Raw genomic sequence first — 20835 nt, forward strand, 5'->3', positions numbered from 1 at the left:
ACATGACGGAAAAAGCAGGAAATTGTATTATTATTATTATTATTATTAATATTATTATTATTATTATTATTATTATTATTATTAATTATCTGGAACTAGACTTCATGTGACATGACGGAAAAACAAAAGCAGGAAATTTTATTTTTATTATATTGATTATTATTATTATCATTATTATTTAAATCACGCTATTATTCTCATTATTATTCAACTGACGGTATTCGTTAGATTAGCTCGCTTTGACTCAAATGCATTATTATTCAATCAATATTCTTTAATATTTAGACATTATTATTATTCTATTATGATTATTATTTAATCTATACTATTATCCTTATTATCATTCAACTGACGGTATTATAACAATCACTGTTACCAAACTACAAGTACCATTAACATCATCAATATTGTTTAACGCACATTCTTATGAAAAAAAAAATCAATTGTAACCAAACTTAGCAGCTTCCACAGTACAGAGTGATCATATTATGTGAAACCAAAACTGAGCAAAGAAGAAAAGGTAGGAATGAAAACAAATAACTTAATTTCTTAGTTAATTACTTCAACACTAATTGTTGGGAAGTAACGGATAAAATTAGTATGTAGGTAGTGTTTATCCGGCAATCAATTGCTAATAAATAAAAATCATAATTATTCAGTAAATAACGATATTTTAAATGCTGACTTACTATGGTAAAGCAGAGCAATATAATTACTATTGATTTCATTGTATAGTTTCCCTTAACCTTCAGTCTCCCTTATTTTCTAAACTTAAAAGAGTCAGTTTCACTTCATACCCTAAATTTTCTACACCTTAATGTCGGTTATTTACTTAAATATTTGGAAGTGACGTAGATAAATAAATTCTTTACACCAGAACATAGATCTTGACTTGCTTGCAACATTACTGCATTCCAAGAAAACAGAAATTTGTTGTAGTTTTGCAATCTGTTCAGTATTTGCATACGATCATAACTGCGTTATCTATTCACTTTCCTTAAATATTTAATAACTAACTCTAACAGATCCTAAGTCATTTTTATACCTAAAACCCAGTTATCCTCCCATAATTTTCTGTATGTAAACCAAAGTTACCTTGCTCCAGTGTCCATCCTAACGTGTGGATAAGTATCTTACCTAATTTTTCAGCTCGCAAAATGTCTGTGCAACCGAAATGTATTCATCTAAAGAATACAAATCTGTCCACCATTGACAATGGACATGAATTTACAAAATCTCTGCATGCATTCATGTGGAATTCAACCCAACCTACATCTGAAATGACATGAAATGAATAAGAATGTGTATACCATCCTTTTCTTAAATTTTCTGTATTATTTTGTTGTCATGTTGTTCCAGTAGTCATTTTGTAATGGTTACGACATACCGTAACCTGATGCTCGTAGCCAGTTTTTTTTAAATAGGAGTGTCATTAGTTCATTTAACAGTAGGAAGTTTTGAAGTTTCTCTAAAAGTGAAAAATATATCATGACAGAATCATTGCTGAATGTGTCCTCCAGACTGCATGCATCTTATCCATTTTTTGATATCAAAGACCCATAGACTTCATAAAGTAGGCTTTTTTGTAGCATATTCAAAGAAACTGTTATTCGCTGGGTCACTGGAATCCCCCAAGCACCTCTTGGCTGTAGGTTTAGTGTAGAAGTTGAAAAACAAATGTGTCTGTGTGTTAAGTTACTCTATCAGCCCACTAACACTGTCCCTTTCGCCCGTAGGGTTCTCAGTGCAAGAGCATGCGTTTCACCTCGAGGTCCCAGACAGCGCAATCTGTCCTGTCCACCAACCATTCCAGCATCCCGGCGCCTCCCCCATCCACTATAAGCCAGCACGTGAATGGTGATTCTCTGACAGTGACGACCCCGAGTGTAGACGAGAGTTCGATAACCTAGGGACGGCGAGAGGTGTTGCTCTAACTGGAGACGCACCTCAAGGCGGGGTTAATCAGTGCATTGTAAGCACTGCCGTTGTGACGGCTCATCAAGAGTCCAATGAAGTACAGAGGCCAGGCGTTTCGTTCGTGAAGGTGTCCGATCTGAGTAGTTGTGGTGCTAGTTTAGGCGAGACCTTGAGTGTGGTGGAGGAGTGCGAGCTGGAAGAGGAGGAGGAGTCGCCCTTCGAAGACCAGGAGGACGACTTGGAAGGCTGCTACTACGACGAGGTTGAGGTTGAGGATGAGGATGAGGAGGAGGAGGAGGAGGATGAGGAAGAGATGCACGAGATGGAAGAAGTGGTAAGTAGCTGCGATGCACTTAAGGTTAACTCAACACTCAAAAAGAAGAAGACCTCCGCGGACGAATCGACTTATCTGTAATTCCGTAGTTCAACAAGTGCCGCGACCATCTGAGGGTGGAAGGGTACTGGCAGGCGGAGATTGCCAGTAAGCTCCTTCCACCTTGTCATTGGCATTTGAGGAACTCTGAACCCTGCCATGAAGATTGTCTCCAGGAAGGCTACACCTCGAGATTAATGCAAAAAACTGCCATCTAATGCTTATTTCAATAAATGCTCCCTTGAAAAAAATAAATAAACGTTTCTACTGCCATTGTCGGTCAGGAAATCTACAAAATCCTACCGGGCGCAGAACAGGCACTTCAGAGGGCCGCTAAGTAACCAGGGTGGGACCTCACCAAGCCCTTCTGGGGCGGTGGGGGGGAGCCCCTCGCTTCGGTTTCTCCGAAGTACATGAGCTGACCCCTGTCTGTTATCAAAACGTACCTATTTCAGAATGTTACTTATTTCGTTGTACTTTGGATATTTACTTCTGTAAATGGTGCTGAATATAGCTATTTTATAAACTTACCCAACTGGTGTTAAGGATGAAAAGACCCTTTTGTTGTGTAGTAGGCAGCGTCCTACTTTTTATCAGCCAGTGATCATTCGCTCAACTAACTACTACTTACGACTTAACCTCCTCTGGCCTTGGATAGACCAAGGAAGACAGACAGTAGGCTTAGCAGCCGCTGGAAGGAAGGAAGGAAGGACGGAAGGCTTCGGAGCCATACTATAGAGTCGCGCACCAGCGGTCTTTTAGAAAAGGAGTACTGTAAGCTTCCTTGCTGTCCTCCGGTCAGAGCATTTTTATTAACAATATTTTCATCGTTGCAAAATGTAGTCCTTTCTCCTTCCCGTTTATTTGTATTTTATGTAGAGGATAGAAAGCGAAAAAAAAAATTAATTAAATAAGAAGTGATCTAGAATGACACTTGACATTCCCTCTGTGTGGTATGTTTGGTATGTTTGTCCGTCTGTGTTTAAGGATAAACAAACCGATAGTTTAAAACAAAATCAAATTAACTCTAGTCTTTCTAGATAACTGTTTAAAAAAAAACTCCCGATATAAATCGCTCCCCTTCCCCCAAAAAAACCCTCTCCTTCCTAAAATACAAAAATATATGAATATATATATATATTTAAAAATGCAGTATATATATACATATAAGATTTGTTTAATATTGTTGAGAACTTAGGTTAAATAAAAGATATATTGAAGCTTCTTGTAATTCTCAAAAAAAATAATTATTAGTCTTTTTATGATATTTAGAATAAAGTGTACCCCCAAATAAAATACCCAGCCCCCCCTCCCTCTGAGTCCTTGTGATACTTTGCTATTAAGATCATAGGTAAATGCCCATACCGTCTGTCTTATGCCCCGAGAACCAACCTCGTTGACCCTATACCCGTGGAAGCCTGAGTCTCGGAGAAGTGAAAAAACAGGGTATATAATTCAGTCGCCCAAGGCTATGTGCCCGCTTGCCAAGGGTGTTGAAAGGTGTAAGAAAGTCAAAACAAAACCGAGGACGACTGTAACAGCGTTTGTCGGAACGACAAAAACAAAAAAACAAAAACAAAAAAACACAAAAAAAACGACAAAAACCCAAAAGGCGACCGGGATGTATGCCAGACGGTGTACAGGTCACGTGATTCTAACATCCTTCGTCGTTGTAAACATCTCAAGTCTTTGACCATATCATGCATTTCTAAGCGCCGAGTGTTGTTGGTGATGATGCTGCGTGCATGTGTGTGTGTGTGTGTGTGTGTGGGCGCGCACGAGTGCTTGCGCACGTGCGTGAATGCCTGTTGTGTGTGTATGTATAAAGGCGTCCCCTATCCATCGACTCATATTTATATGCCGCCGTCATTTGTACTTCAGTCCATTTCCTTAATTCATGATCTCATCAACTTAATCCATTACGTCATTAACTAACTCCATTACGTCATTAACTCACTCCATTTCATCATTAACTGACTCCACTTCGTCATTAACTCACTCCATTACGTCATTAACGACTCCACTTCGTCATTAACTGACTCCATTACGTCATCGTCATGAAACCATTACTCGATGATCACGCTACGTCTGTTCCTGTTGGGTGCATCAACCATGATTCCCTTGATTGATTGATTTAATAGTCCAAACTGGCGTCACCAAAACCTATGCCATCGAACACGATACGTGAGCAGATGTTCAAAGAGGACAAATCATTCACAAATAAGAAATGCTGTAACTTCCTCAAATTTGAATCTTCAGAGTTAATGGCCAAGTGTTGCGGGACTTTCAAAGGTCAGCCCATCTTTAGTAAAGAGGTTTATAGCTTGAAAATTCAACCGGGGAAAAAATATGTGTCCATTTTCAGATAATTTACGTTATCGTCACCAGACGCCGAAGTTTTTCTCGAAATCATAACTCAATGAACCTATCATAAAGGTTTCATTACGCTTCCCAAACTAGTATCTACCTCAGGCAATTATCAAACTGCTTTGTAATGGTGATCAAAATCAGGTTGCGTTTTTCCAACGCAGGCATCAAAGGCAACTTACAAAAGACAAATAAGAGGCCTGGTATCAACCAAACAGTATATACCTTTCAGTAACCATCATAAGAGCTAGTGGGAATGCCCCCCGCTCTTTTAAAAGTCTCTACTGTACTTCATATTCTCTCTTTGTCCATCACATGCCTCAAGACTTGCAACTGGTTCTTGTCTATCTGAGCAATGAAGAAAACAAGAGACAGTCACTTAGTGATTCTCATTCATTCATTCTGTTGACCGCCTCACCTTTTAGAACGGGACTCACTGCTGCTCACACTAGAACCTTCAGGTCTGTTGTTTAACGCAGACTTGAATTTTTAAAAGGTTAATTTTAATGCTTCGATGTAAAATATAATCAATTCATAACTATTTTTTTAAACTACAAACTCGATGTCCCACCTCAATCAAAAATGAAAGTAATCTTCACTCTCAATCCCTCTCTATCTCTCTCTTTTGGTATAATACTCTCACCCACCCGAGGTCAGATTATACCGCCATATTTGCTTTCCTTTGACCAATGCATCCTAACAGGGCAGCACGCACATCCTACAGGCTACACGAAGCGTTGCATCCTTTTCAAATGTTCATCATGCACCGCCATTTTGTATCCCATTCCACTCCATATGTCAGATCAATTATTATCCATTTTTCCCTTCACTCCATCGTCCATTCCATTCGCCCTATAATCGCTCCAGTGTCTCATTCAAGTCACACCTCATTCATTCTTACCCCATCTTATGCCCATCGAAGTCATCTTTCCCATTTGTAATCTCACATCCTCATCACGGTCATCTTTCTCATTTGAAAACCACATTCGCATGGAGGTCATCTCCCTCATTTTAATCTCATACCCTCATTGACGCCATCTTCCTCGTGATTACCTCCCACACACATCAAGCTCATCTCTCTCATCTTTCTACCCTCATGCGCACTTCCTCATCGCCCACACTTCCGGAAGGATCCTTCCATCCTCCCGCCACTTACTTAGGTAATTTTAAGCCATTCTCGTATCAGACGTGTCTGACTCGTGAACGTTTCAGTGACGTCACCTGACCTGAATTCGCGTCCGGCTCTGAGCCCTATACTCCCGCGTCCCCTTTGACCTCTCGTGACCCAACTCAGAAAGAAAGAAAGAATGACCCTACTTGCCCTCACTAGCGAACTATGCTGTGTAAGGTCCTGGAAATAATTCTAAAAAATACACCAATCATGAAAGACGAAAGAGCGGAAACTGGAAGCCCACGGCAACTGCTCTTGAACGCTTAATCAAAATGCATCAAAAACAAAAACAAAAATAGATAAAAAAAGAGACTATGGATAAACGTGAAATCAAGCAATCACTAATGTTATTGTGATCAAATGTTATTCATCAAAAGTGTTGACAGTTCTAAAAAAAAAATAAACAGACAACATAATTTAGTCATCTGCTTCTGGCTTTCTAACAGACGCACAAGTTGCGTCTCTCTTGAAGCATCTTCAATTTAAATGTTTTGATGTTCGATTTCATCTACCTAAAAAAATCCTTACTAAAATAACAAAAAAAAATGATGACAAACACATTTAGACCAACGGCAAATAAAAGAAAAACAAACAAGATCGCTGGTACGGAGAATGAAAAGAGAACGTAAAAAAACAACTTAAAATACAGACTTAGATGACCCAGCCCTTCAGTAGCACTTGTGTACATAAAGCTGTACAGAGACGTGTGTAATGTTACCAATAATAAAAAAAAAATAACATCAACTTGTTTGTTTTATTTTTCCTTACATAAGACTGAAGTACTAGTATTAGTAGTAGTAATAGTAATGATATGCCTTTGAAACGGCTCTCCAGTTGTAACTGTCGGGATTTGCCTTTGAAACGGCTCCCTGGTAGTAGTAGTTGGGATTTGCCTTTGAAACGGCTCCCCGGTAGCAGTAGTCGAGATTTGCCTTTGAAACAGCTTCCCAATTCCATGAAGGAAATTAAGTTGTGAACATGCAAATAAAAAAAAGGCACTCAGAAAATGGTTAAAATAATGCATGAACTTTGGTGCTTACAAAAGCAATGGTAGAACTGACTAGAATACTAAAAGATTTCAGCATAAGCTCAAGAAAACTATGAAAAAAAAACGATTTAATTAAGAAATCAACAAGAATCATGTCATTATGTAGATAATGGAAGTAACACTATAGCCGACGTTCTTATCAAAACTGTTCAATTAATTAAGACATGATTCCATCAATAAGAAGTTATGTAGCAAAATATGAAGCTTGAGCTATCCGGCAACCTCTTAGGTTACACAGTTCCTTATTTGACAGGTGGGTTGCGTACTCTCCTATCAATCTGGTAGCCCGAGTTCGCTCCCCGCTGCCGCCAATACGGAACCAAAGGAATCTATTTCTGGTGATTAGAAATTCATTTCTCGATATAATGTGGTTCGGATCCCATAATAAGCTGAAGATCCCGTTGCTAAGTAACCAATTGGTTCGTAGCCACGTAAGTAAAAATCTAATCCTTCGGGCCAGCCCTAGGAGAGCTGTTAATCACCTCAGTGGTCTGGTTAAACCAAGGCCAATAGAGTACAGGTCAGTCGTAGAAGAGATTATCGGTGACTCACCTTCCAGAGTGAGCCACAATTGGGCCTTGGGTTAAACTAAAATATATTCAACTTGTAAGTTACAGCTATCAAGCAACCAGTAGTAAAGCTACAGCTATCTAAAAAGCTACAGCTATCTAAAAACTTATCCTTGTGGATAGACATCAAATAGCAACTGCACAGTAAATATAAATCAGTTAATTTTTTATTTATATAGATTTTTGGCATTATGCTCAGCAATGGGGCAACTAAGGCCATTCAGCGCTGAAACGGAAATTGACTGTACAAGGTTTGAAAGGTGTAACGGGAGGAAAACCTTTCCTGATAACTGTTAGGAGAGGGTGGACAGTAACATGGAAGAAAGAGAATATCAACGGAGGTACGGTAAAAAAGAATGAAAGTAGCTGCAGCTAGGGGGCCGAAGGGACGCTGCAAAGAACCTTAAGTAATGCCTACATTGCACAAAATGAGGTGCACTCACGGCACTAGCCCCCTACGGAGATAAATCAGTTAGGGTATTATATTGCAGTCGTGCATTCTATCTGTCTATCTACCTATCTTGAAAAATCCGCTCAGAAGAGCTCGAGAAAAGTCTAAAAATAAAAAAATAAAAAAAGGGCACCGGATAAAAAAAAAAAAGAACATAACATAATGGAAGGAGAGAAAATAGATCCATAAGGGTAAGATGCAATCACATCGAGGAAATTATAAACCTCGCTTTTTATATCCTCCCTAATAGGCACTTTGTTGATAAACGAATTTCGCGATGATCGGGAAAAACCAATCTATTTTCTTTGAAGGAGAAGAGTGGTTAGAAAATCAACAGGAAATTAAAACGAAATAAGCTGCTTAGTCGGCGCTGAGACTGTATTGGAAACTCAAAGGGATAAATTATTTTAAAAAAATATTGTCAATCTTTGATTTCTTTATCGGGCTGAGATTAAGACTACATCAGCAAGGCTGTCAAGGACGGAAAAATGACAGTTTACCGAGAAAAATATGTTTTGAGCCTAACTTCTTGTAGACCAGTGTGTATGTTTGTGTTTATGTATTTGGGTGAAGATGGGCAGCGGAAGTAATTGGTAAATATCTGCAACAGTTACCATTTAATCTTCTATTTTGTTGTTGACTGGCAGATGAATTTTAATTATAACCCCTGGTAGTTCGCGAGCAGCACGATCTTCCACCCATTCAATGATATAAGCAGCCTTTATCTACCGTCAACGGCAAAAGAATCGACAACGGGGGTTGACAATGCACTATGAAGTACTACTCAAAGTATGACCAAAAATAAAAGCATTATGATATCCATTTTTGGCTCCTGGTTTTTTTTTTTTTTTTTTTTTAGTAAAGCTTATGAAGAAGCAAATCCAATTAGCAACCGAAACTATAGGCATTAATCCGCATGGAGCATATTTAACCCGATATCAGCATTTAAAAAGGCCATTTTGCTTGTCACCCACATTAAAAATTAATAAATCAATTAAAACTTGCAACAGCCGTTATAAATCTGGTGCTAACGGTAACGGATCTCTATACAGGAAGAGACGACCAAACAAAAGGAGAGAGAGCGTGAGAGATGCTCGTACCTAGCACTAGTTCCACGTTCAAACGAATTTACCCCTCACAATGCTTATCTCAATAGCAAACGCAAAATACACTAATCACCCTTACTACCTTACCCTCGGAGTAAAGTAATTACGTCTCCCATAACACGTAATGCATTGCATGAGCACTGAGCTCTTCATAGCAACGCTTCAGCTTCTTAAGAACCCGAGCTGATGGATAATGTAGATCGAAGCTTCTGGAAGTAAACGACACCGACACATTCCGACGTTAAAATGCTTCCAGTTCATCGTTTCCCTTTCTCGCTGCGGATCAGTTTCCATTTATTTTTGAGAGGAGAAAGACGTCGGTTGAAAAGGGGAAAAGGAACAATTTGTCATCCTACATACAGGTCATTTGTCCTGCGGAATCCGAAGAGGAATGATTAACGGCCGCGAGACTCATTGTGCGCACTTCCATATTCTTTACTTTTCATAGTTCTTGGCAGAGTCTTTGTCTGTATATTTCACTGAAGCTCTTCTTATCTTTCATTCTGTTTTGCGTACAATGATTCAACATTTCTGCCAAATGCATACCACTAAATGTGCAAGTTGATCCTGTTTTACAAAGTAAATAGTGGATGTTCAGCGTCGTTAAAGCAAAAAAGAAAGAAAAAAAAACTTATAACCAAACGAAACAAGATATAAAAATGTACGGGGATTATGGCGTCATTCTGGGAACTTATAGAAATCGTCACTCGAGTTGTAGGCTGCTTTTGAACGATACCCTCTATAAACTCCCAAAAACACATTTAGCTACTATGCCAACGCTGCTTAGTGGCCTATTGTCACACGAAAGGAAAGACTAGTATTATCCACTATTGAAAAACTAAAAACTAATATTAGCTCTGCAATATAACGTACCTTACAGAAATGGACACCTGCTTCAACTTAGTTTAACGCTACGTGTTGCTCTGGTCTTCTCTACTCCAAACCTTAACTGACGATTCATTTTCGGATCGCAATCGTTATCCATGATCACTTACGTCATAGTGGTCTCAACAACGAAACTTTGTGTAATAAATGCACTGAAAAAACACTTTGGGACTCCCACCTACAACTATAGTTTCGCTCGAGAAGTCGGAAACAAGTTGCGCCAACGCATGAGTTTTCCCATCATGCTCAGCGCATTGTAAACAAACACGACTTCGAGGAGAGAGCTTCCTGGCATGGAAACGTCATTGGGATATGGCTACATGATAAAATTTTCCACACAAAAAGACAGTTTTGATACATTGTTAATGAAACTGGGATTGAAAGGAGTGCAAAATAATAAAGTATCTTACGAATGGAGTAGTTACACGCTCAGTCCAGGCAATATCATACTCTTCTTGTAAATATTATTATAAATCTGAGCTCGTATGCTGAATACAAAGCACCGTCATTGGCTGCTATACAACAGCAAAGGTTATACTTACCATCCCAGTCAGCCTCAGGCAGTCACTTTTTGTGTAGCACGTGAACGAACGGCAATCTACCTGACTGTATACACTAACATACTTGGAAGACTTGTCTGCAGTCTCGTTACTCTCGTAATGCACAGTACTAAACACTGCCGTGGCACAAGTTATGTGAAAAGGTTCAGATACCGTTAACGCCATAGTGAGGTTCAAAACGCTGACGCAGGTCACTTCGGTTGGTTGTAACCCGCTTAGGTAGTATAATGGAAACATAACGGTAAGTACAATTTTCAGAAATTTAGTTATAAACGACAGTAAACTTTCCCCGGGCAGAAATACAAGGCACTTTCACCTCAGTCCTTTATTCTAATGTTCATGATTAGACATACGGTAGGCTTACTTTGATATCATTACAGTAAGTATAGATATCTCCAGCCTCTTGTCCATATAGTTATTCATTTGAGTACGCAGTGGTGAAAGTACACGAGGAAAAAGATAGTGAGTGACATTCACATTGTACGTTTCGTCACCGTCTTTAGTTGCTTTTAAGGTTAATCCAAGCAATGCCTATTGTTTTATTTTCTTTCGGTAGCACACCCTGTTTGGAATTAGACCTCGAAGTGTTATTTCACTTTATTAAAAGTAGTCAGAAGTATCACACTACTGACACTAGTTGACATAAAGTCGGTAGCTGTTAAATAAACAGCAACATTTCCCCCTTTGAAATCAAAATGATTCCATTCAAATTACCCCCAAGTTATAGACTAAACGTAACCTCCTTTCTATACTCCTCCTCCCCTCCGTACCACGAGCCCCATTCCCACCCATTTGTTAGCCTAGGCTCGGTTAAAGTTGTATTTCAAATAAAACTTAGGCCAAAAAAAAGAGCGGTGGCAGATTTTATTCAAGTCAATGGCGGGCTGTAGATAGGACGAGGTAGGTAGGCCGCCTTCGTTAATGTATTTCAAAGTTTAATTATTCATCAAAGTTTGGGAAAACTTTATTACAGAAGGAGTTCATCACTTTAAATTAATATTCCCCCATCTCTCTCTCTCTCTCTCTTTGTTATAATGAACAGAGGCTCCCATTCGGGTTATTAAAACCATCAGAAGATTTTTGGTTTTCTGTGAAACATGGTGTAAATGTCTTTTCCTTAGCAAAAAGCTTTGGATGCGCAGAAGCGCCGAGCCAGTAATAATTCGTCGCTAACTGGAAATGGTGGGTTGTTTTCTACTTGCACTAGACTAAAGGTTAAGAGCTACCATCATGTAAATCTCGAGAGACCGGAGAATTCTCCTCTCTTTCTGTATATGTATATATATATATATATATATATATATATATATATATATATATATATATGTGTGTGTGTGTGTGTGGTGTGTGTGTGTGTGTGTGTGTGTGTCATATCACATTTCCGTGATTCATATGCATATATCGAGCTGCAGTGTCCTTTAATATCTAATTCGCTCTACCTCGGAATTAATATATTTTCATATATGCTTAACCGAAGGGGAATTTTTTTCTCGATAATAGACTTGCCTGGACCAGGGAGCGAACCCATGGATCCTTTCAAATCCAGGAACGTCAGTGAAGCTTTTCCTACTACACCACTCGCGGTGGTGTAGTAGGAAAAGCTTCACTAACGTTCCTGGATTTGAAAGGATCCATGGGTTCGCGCCCTGGTCCAGGCAAGTCTATTATCGAGAAAAAAATTCCCCTTCGGTTAAGCATATATGAAAATATATAATTCCGAGGTAGAGCGAATTAGATATTAAAGGACATTGTAGTTCGAGATATATATATATATATATATATATATATATATATATATATATATATATATATATATATATATATATATAGATATGTTTGTACGTATTTGTGCGTCCCCGAGAGCGTGTAGGCTTAAAGTTTTATTTTACAAAATAAAATTACAGTCTCGTTACATTTCAAGTGCTGGCCCTCTTGTTCGAGTTCCGTGTGACCTAGATAAATGTCATTCACTTCATACACACTTTAAACATTGTTTTCATGAAGTTTGGCTGATTAATTCCGTTGATCTAGATGAAGATCCACCACTCTCTCTCTCTCTCTGACAAACTGAAACAGTTACGTTTTTATCCTTGCGTGGACCAAGGATTTTCACATTCGGTAATTATCTATATCGTTAATGTGAGCTTTTGGAATTTTAATTTTTTTTCTCTCTCTCTCTCTCACATATTCATGCATCAGCTGCCCAAGTGACTGGAAAATTGCTTAATATCTTCCAATTTTGTTTACATTGTCAAAAACAGCAATATACTTCTAGAACACCAGTGATCCGATAAGCAATTCTGGATTCCGTCAGTATTCGGATAAACGTTACATGTCCGCTACACCGCTGTTAATCCGGACACTGATCAGGTTAGGCACCACTAGAGGTCTAGTCATGACTTGAATGCGCGACCTTTAGTGATTGCCAGAATCCTAGAGCATGCGAGTTCCCTCGACCATTTACCTAAATCTAAAGGGTGCCGGGGTCACTCACATCACGGCCGGAAAGCCTACAAGGTCAGTGAGTAATATTCTAGACACAGGAAGGCTTTCAGCGCTGGTGCTGGATAGCGTTGAAACTTCTCGTTTGATGTGAGCGCTATTAATCTAAACGTCAGTCTGTAGGGCAATCCCCCCCCCCCCCCACCCTCAGAATTACTTGGGGATATAAAATTTTTCATTAGCCAGCTGCTCTTGCCTCTGACGCCTGGGTAATGAGGCTGTATATTTTACGATGAGATCGTATATCTTGTATGGCTTTCATGCGGCCATTTTTATAATGAGATCCTCAACTTCAAAATGAGGTTGTCCATCTTGTAGTACTACGCTTTTACGGAAATTGTTTCGTTTCAATATTTTTCCTGTGGAACGAACTTTACCGGAATATTCTTCATAGATCATTAAATCTATATATATGTTCTTTCGGGTGTTTCCTCTAGTCTCAGTATATTAATATGTTCAATTATCTTCTGTCACATTTTCCTTTCTTCATTTGATAATTAAAGCCATATGCATTTATTACTTATCCCCCCTAATTGTTCATTTGGGTGCATGTCTGTTGGTTTCAATTCGTCTTGTTTTAGCTGGCTTCGTAAGTGCTTTCCCCTAAGGTTTATTTGCGATTCTCTTGTTATCTACGATTTTTTTCTTAATAATCACCATAAGTTTCAGTAGATTCTCTCTCTCTCTCTCTTTCAACTCATGAAAAATTATCTATAAACCTTATGTAAGTACCTGTGAATTGAGACACTTGCTTCCTAACAACTATTATGCCGGCGTGTGTGTCATGTTACGCATAACACATGCCCAAGACAACCGTAAGTCATGCGATCTCGTTTAGACGGAGTTTCTTGCTGCCTTCGACGTGGTTGAATAAAGGACATTATATATATATATATATATATATATATATATATATATATATATATATATATATATATAATACGCCTCTGAATGTTAGTGTTGGGAGGTTTTACAGTACAGTACTCGTCTTCATTTTTATTTTATTTTTTTTTATTTTTTAACAACCGTCAGCAGAGGGTTTGGTGAGTCTAGACCTGTCGTGTCTGGTGTTCCACTGGATGTTATTTAAGACCTTTGCTACTTTCGGTGTTTTCCGGTGGCTTGGTTGCTTTCTTTGAAAAAATACAGCAGTAGCATCGAGGTGACGCAGCACAAGTTACCTTATCTCTCCTCAAATGTATAATTGGAGTAGGTGCTTTCCCTGACAGATTTGAAATGGATCATTACGTGGTACTCGAAATGAGGCTGAATGCCTGCAAATCTAGACCTTAATAGTCAGTCGTGCTTGTACCTTGCTCCCACTCCATGATTCAGTGTACCTAGGTAACAGTGTATTGTGGAAATGTGACAGTTCCATGTTGCCCACAACTCAAACTTTTATCCAAGGAACTTGAAGAGTATAATCAACTACTAGTTCTGTCAGAATACTAGAATATCTGATGTCGTTAGCGAAGGTTTCCTGTTACATGGAGAAGTTTGTATCGTTCCCGGATCTTGCTTCCTAGGCAAAATTGCTCCGAGAGTTAGCTTCTATTTTCCTAACTGATAATTGTGTTCTTAGGAACCATCCTGTTTGATCATCTCTCACAAGTTATATTTCAATAGAGAACCTTTGCTCACAGTTTTATTGACCCCGTCCTTGGAATTAGTTTGAGCTGCTCTTTTCACGGTCTGCCAAGGTATTAACCTGGTATATGCATCCACCAACGTGTCACCTGCGAGGTGTTTACTATACTTGGCGAAAGCTTAATGGGACGCCATGTTTAGTACTAGCCCCTCGGGGATCAAAAGTATAATATACACCCATTTCTATATATTTCTGTATATATCTTTTATCCCCGAGGAGCTAGTACTAACATGGCGTCCCACTGACAGTGTTAATACCCTTTCATTATCTGTTGAAGCGTCATTTTATCCCCTTGCAGAGTATCGGGGAATTTTCATTCGTTCTCCTGCAAAGCTTTGGAACACTCATCCCGGCAGAGTAATAAATGTTGTCTCATATGTTTATGAGAGGTGGTTACGACTTCCAAGACCCATACACCCTTGCTTTAACGTATTTTTTTTGTTTTTCAAACAACCATCAGTGCTTGTACATGTTTGTCCTTCGTTGATTCCTATGCCTACATTTCCATGTTGCTTTTATCTGTCTATTAATCATTGGTATTTTTTTCTTCTTACTCTACTCTTCATAAGTTCGCATAACAAGTTAATGGCATTTTTTTAACTTTTCACATAGATGGTTTATGTTATGCCATATATCCCAAATCTGCGTCTATTCAGAAAGTCTTATCTTTTTCTTAGTTTGTTGCCGCAAACGAGTCTTCTACAAACTTCAAGCAAACTTAATTTGCATAAACAGTAATTTAAGCACTCGGAGAAGACGACCATAAATACAAATTGGATCTTGAAATTACTTTGCAAGACTTCAAACGGCAACATAATAAGACTGCCATGAGATAAAGAGAAGATTGTTTATTTACGTCAAACTTAGGGGGAAATAAGATATATTCAACAAAGGTAATTACTGTTTGCGCTGCAAATTCTTTGAGACGTGCTGTGGGAGAGCATACGTCTCTCTCTCTCTCTCTCTCTCCTCTCTCTCTCTCTCTCTCTCTCTCTCTCTGAGGTAGGAAGTCGTATATTCTCATTACCTGTCACAAATCCTTGTCCTTCGGGAGAAATAGTAGTCGTGTTAGTGAGCCTGAGAGAGAGAGAGAGAGAGAGGAAGAAGGACAATGATGATTATCATTCATGGAATTTCTGTTGTTTTTCTATTCGTAGGTCTAATGTCGTGCGATTACCGTGTTTTGTCCTATTCAAACAATTATTATATTCTCTCTCTTCTCTCTCTCTCTCTCTCTCTCTCTCTCAACGCAGACGGCTCGATGTGGAGCGAGAGACGTCATCGTGCCTCAGATTGCTAGATTGCTTATTATGGTCGTCTCGTCTTTCCTCAAATTCATTTGCACTGAAAATCCAACTAGGATCAATGTGCTCTCCCTGATCCCACCCTTCCCCCTCCACTCTCCCCTTTCCCCCCCAACACTACTACCCCTTTTCTCCACCAACCTGCTGCCATCTCCTACACCCAACCAAGGGTCTCCCACCACACCCAGCCACCACCCACCTCCCATGGTAAGGGTTCTTATCCGGTGGCAGCCGAGTCGTCTCTCATGATATCAACCCTCTTCACCCATACTCTTTTACATCCTGAATTTAGCCTGGGGGCTTTAACCTGGGGGATTGCTGCACCCCTGGGGACATTGAGACCAATATCACGGGGTGAGGAACCTGTTGACAGCTTGATGAATTCTCGTCTCACGTTATTTATTAACTAGAATTTCGAATCATTTGGTTGTGTATGTTGTGTTTCCAGCTACTTGTATGTGTATATATATATATATATATATATATATATATATATATATATATAGTATATATATATATATATATATATATATATATTTACATAAATATATATAGTATGCAAACATGAATGTGAATGCGCCCGTTTTATTTTTTTTCTGGAGCACCCCCTGTTTGTGGAAACTGCTTAATGCTGTGTGTAATATATATATATATATATATATATATATATATATATATATATATATATATATATATATATATATATATTGCATATTTAATTTTAATATTATCGAGGTTATGTGCATAAATACACACTGATGTATTTAGGAGTTCACTAAATTTATGATACATAAATTGTATCGTCCACCCGAAAACGGAGTAGGGCCGCATAGTAGGCAGTCTTAGAGAAACCAGAGATAGAAATAAATAAATAAATTATACACTAATGCACACGAATGGGGTGAAAACTCTGAGCTTAAAAACACGAACCAGGAGCTTCTCGGGTCCCACAGAAATAGAAGCATCGACGCCCAACAGTTTAATAATAGAGCGCTGTGACTCAAAACAAACATGTTTATGCCCATTACTTATACCCAAAACAAAACGAGCAAGAAAAAAATAAAAAAACAAAACAACAGCGGACGCTGTAGCCAGTATCATCATTATTCTGGGCTCATCACCCTGCCGCTTCAAAACAACCCGCCGTGGGAATCAACACATTTCAGGTTTTTTTTTTTTTTGTGGAATGGTGATAAGTACAGCTGTGCACTATCGATACAACAACAAGGACAGCAATGCTGCGGATGCTTTATGGACAAATACATAAATGATGATAATATATATATATATATATATATATATATATATATATATATATATATATAGACATTCATGAGTACCACACAATAGCATGACGTGCTTGCATGATACTTAATGTGACTGTAGTTTAGATGTATCTACGGGAGAAGGTAAATGGAGAAAGTTCTAAGCGCTTTCGGGCTATTTCAACACATTGTCAGGGTACACACACTTCCATATTCATTATACATACACTTTACATATAAATACACACACACACACACACACATATATATATATATATATATATATATATATATATATATATATATGCTAATGTATGATCAAATTCTAAAATCGTGTGGATTTTAAGGAGTTTTAACACAAAAGTTCACGATATGAACTTCTCATAATTGTAATTAGGCTCATTTTCCCTTCTAATTATTTCCCCCAACCATCATCTCTACCTTTTTCATAATTTCAATTATGAAAAAGGTACATGTATATATATATATATATATACATATATATATATATATATATATATACACTATACATATATATATATATATTATATATATATATATATATATATATCGGCTCGGTAGGAATCATAACGTATGCTCATATTCTAAAAACGAGGATTCTAAGGAGTTTTAACCCAAAAGTTCACGAAATTAACTTCTCATAATTGTAATTAGGCTCATTTTCCCTCCTAATTATTTCCCCCCCCCCTCTCCCCCAACCATCATCTCTACCTTTTTCATAAGTTCTATTCGTTTTCCAACGGCAATTTCTCAAGTCCCCTATCACCAACAATTTCCTCCTCCTCCACCCTCTTCCAGATCTTTTCGGAAGACAGCTCTCAATTTCGTTGAATCTTGCGAGATGCTATTTTGCTCCTGGGCTCTTGGGAGCCTGGCCTTCTCTTGCACAGTAATTTAAGCTGGTATCACACTAGTCATTTCTTGCTCGCGGTTTTGGCCAGCATCCAGCCGATGCTCGCGAGCAAAAGTGTTGTATCACAGTAGGAACTCGTGGTTTCGAGGAGCCGTAGGAAAAAGTAAACAAAACTGATCAGCTAATATAATATCATCATGGCGCCCAGAAATTGTCGGACTGTTGCAAGATGTGTTGCAGTGGTGTATTTCTCGGAAACTTACGTGAATGCAAGAGTAACAAAAAACGTTTGTGGGTTCGAGAGTGGCGCAGGAGAAGAGAAGCCAAAGGTCTGAGAGTGCGTCCTTATCAGCAGCAGCCGTCTTGTTTGTCTACAGTACGCTGTAGCTCGTGCTGGCTGCTTCCCGTTCTGCCGGGAAGCTAAAATCTCGAGCTAAAAGCTCCCGGTTTTTAATTATCGGCAGCAACGGCTCGTTGTTCGAGAAAAAAATGCCTAGTGTGAGGCCGGCTTTAATAATTAGCGGGACAAGTGCTCCTCCCACTTCGATAAGATCAGAATAGAGTGGTGGGTCTGTTTGTCTTTCACCCTCTCATTGGAATATTTGGTTTGAATTTTGTCATTATTACCGGTTAGGTCTATTAGTCAGCCGCCCTTTTTTATGGCTTTATTGTTGTCAGGAAGTGTTCTCCGGAGAGTTTTGTAGACTGTCGCTGATGTCAGGAATCTGTTATATTATTATTATTACTATATTATTCAGAAGATGAATCCTCTTCATATGGAACACGCCCACAGAGGCCATTAACTTGAAATTCGAGCTTCCAAAGAATATGGTGTTCATTTGAAGGAAGTAACCGAAGTTAATAGGGAATACAGAAAAAGAGTTCGGTTATTGTTCCCTTCTTCAACAAACCCATTCCTCTTTATATACTCCTTTATCTTTCAGTGTTTTTGATACCTGGAAAGCATCCCCGAATAAAGCAGATGGAACTTCCAAAAGGGAGAGCTCATTCAATAGACCTATCATGCATTCCCGCCCTAGTCTTCTTTAGTCTATTCAAACCTCTTCTCAATGTTTTGCACACACATTGATGCCTTGATCGCTTCACTTATCGGGCAACTCACCTCATTCTACCCTTATGTCATTCACTCCCGATACTTCTGTATTGTGTGTCTATATCATTCATTCAAAATCAATCAAGTAAGAATGCAGATAAAGATAAATCGATAAATATAGAGATATAAAAGTAAACAACAATGAAAATGCGTAGAAAAACGAGCAGGTGAGAGTACCCTCCATAACCGTGTTCAGACATAGACAGAATTCTAATTAAAAATAAGTATGCATGAAACTTCCATAAAAACCGTATGATTCACAAAGACTAGCGCAAGGACTAATTCAGATACACGGGAACACTTCCCTTCTTCCCTTTAGTTTAGAGTTTAGACCAAACATTAGACAGACTTCTTGCGAACGTCTGACATACAGACAGACGTTTATTGAGTAGCATATGACAGAAGACAGACCACCTGTAATTGTAACAGGGAGACAGGCCTACTGTGGTAAAATTAGACAAAACCTATGAAATGATTGACAGAAACGCTTTGTATGTTCTAGAGTAAGAGCATTCTTCCTAAAAAATTGTTTTGAATCGTCACACACACACACACCAATTACTCCTCTTCCATCTTGTGAGCTGTGAAAAGGCAATTGTTGAAGGGGGAGTGGCCACGTTAGGTTCCTGTTCACGTTACAGGTGAAAATTTATAGTGGAAAGTTTCATGTCAGTGGGGTGAGGATTAACATCGTCGAGACCTGCTTGTTTTGATCGTATATATTTTGAAGGAGCAATGAACTAGCTACAACCGACTAACCGTTAGGCACGTTTTCGTAACGACTGTGAGGCTCCAAGTCCAAGCCTCCAGTCCAGTGTTGCCGTTGTATCCGCATAAAGTTTCCGCAAGCGCTTAGTTACGTTTTTCAAGCGATGCTTGTTTACTTTTGGCCTTCTATACGAAAACAAAGAAAACGAAATTCTCACCTTACTCGGTAAACTAAATTATTTAATTTTCTAATTGTGAACAATGTTCCATCCGAGTCTGTCACTGATATGTGTAATATCTGAATCGATGTGTTCGTCACTATTTGACCATATAATTATGCACTGTTCCTCGGCATCATTATTAACATTTTGAGGCTGCGTGTCACATAATATAACACTATTTGTCTTGCTCATTTTCACTGTTTTTTTTTTCATCAGCTTCGTCTGAAGATGAGTAATCTTCAGGAAAAAAGACTTTTGATATATAATCATGTGAATCATATGAATCCACTAATTCATTGTCGTCCTGAGTTTCACAAATTTCAACTTCGGTTTCTTCTTTGGAAAATAGCAATTTTCTGGGGGAAAAAATTTCTATATATAATCACGTGATTTGCGGCACCTCATGTTTTCTTCATTTACAGGCCATCTGCTGTATATGGTCACTATAAAGTATCGAACGGGATATAACAATGAACTCATATGCATGATAATGGATTGGCGATCTGGGAAGATAGAATACTTAGTCCGCATGATTATGGTTGCCACTTGATCTTTACGAGTTTTGCAGAGATGCAGGTATATATAATATTAGAAGTTTCATTGTCTATGAAACGTGAGCTCCAAAGATATATTTTTGAAACTCTGGACATTACCTTTGTACATAGCAAATTAATTAAAAGCGAGAATTCTGGCACTGAAAATCCTTCGTTGAAAACACTGAGTATCGCACTTGTTTAGCGTACTACCTACTA

At 38.5% G+C, this 20835-nt stretch overlaps 1 protein-coding gene across 3 annotated transcripts in view; it reads left to right on the plus strand.

Moving 5' to 3' along the window:
* LOC135200337 (metabotropic glutamate receptor 8-like) overlaps window positions 1-6572 on the plus strand; it is an 809057-nt gene extending 802485 nt beyond the window's left edge. For all 3 annotated transcript variants that reach the window (XM_064228906.1, XM_064228907.1, XM_064228908.1), the window contains one exon: window positions 1737-6572. In XM_064228906.1, coding sequence (XP_064084976.1) covers window positions 1737-1910 — 174 coding nt within the window. In that variant the 3' untranslated portion in view covers window positions 1911-6572. The remainder of the gene's footprint in view (window positions 1-1736) is intronic.
* The last annotated feature ends 14263 nt before the right edge of the window (window positions 6573-20835 follow it).

This window comes from Macrobrachium nipponense, chromosome 26, assembly GCF_015104395.2.
Source record: "Macrobrachium nipponense isolate FS-2020 chromosome 26, ASM1510439v2, whole genome shotgun sequence".
In the NCBI taxonomy this organism is placed as follows: Eukaryota; Metazoa; Arthropoda; class Malacostraca; order Decapoda; family Palaemonidae; genus Macrobrachium; species Macrobrachium nipponense.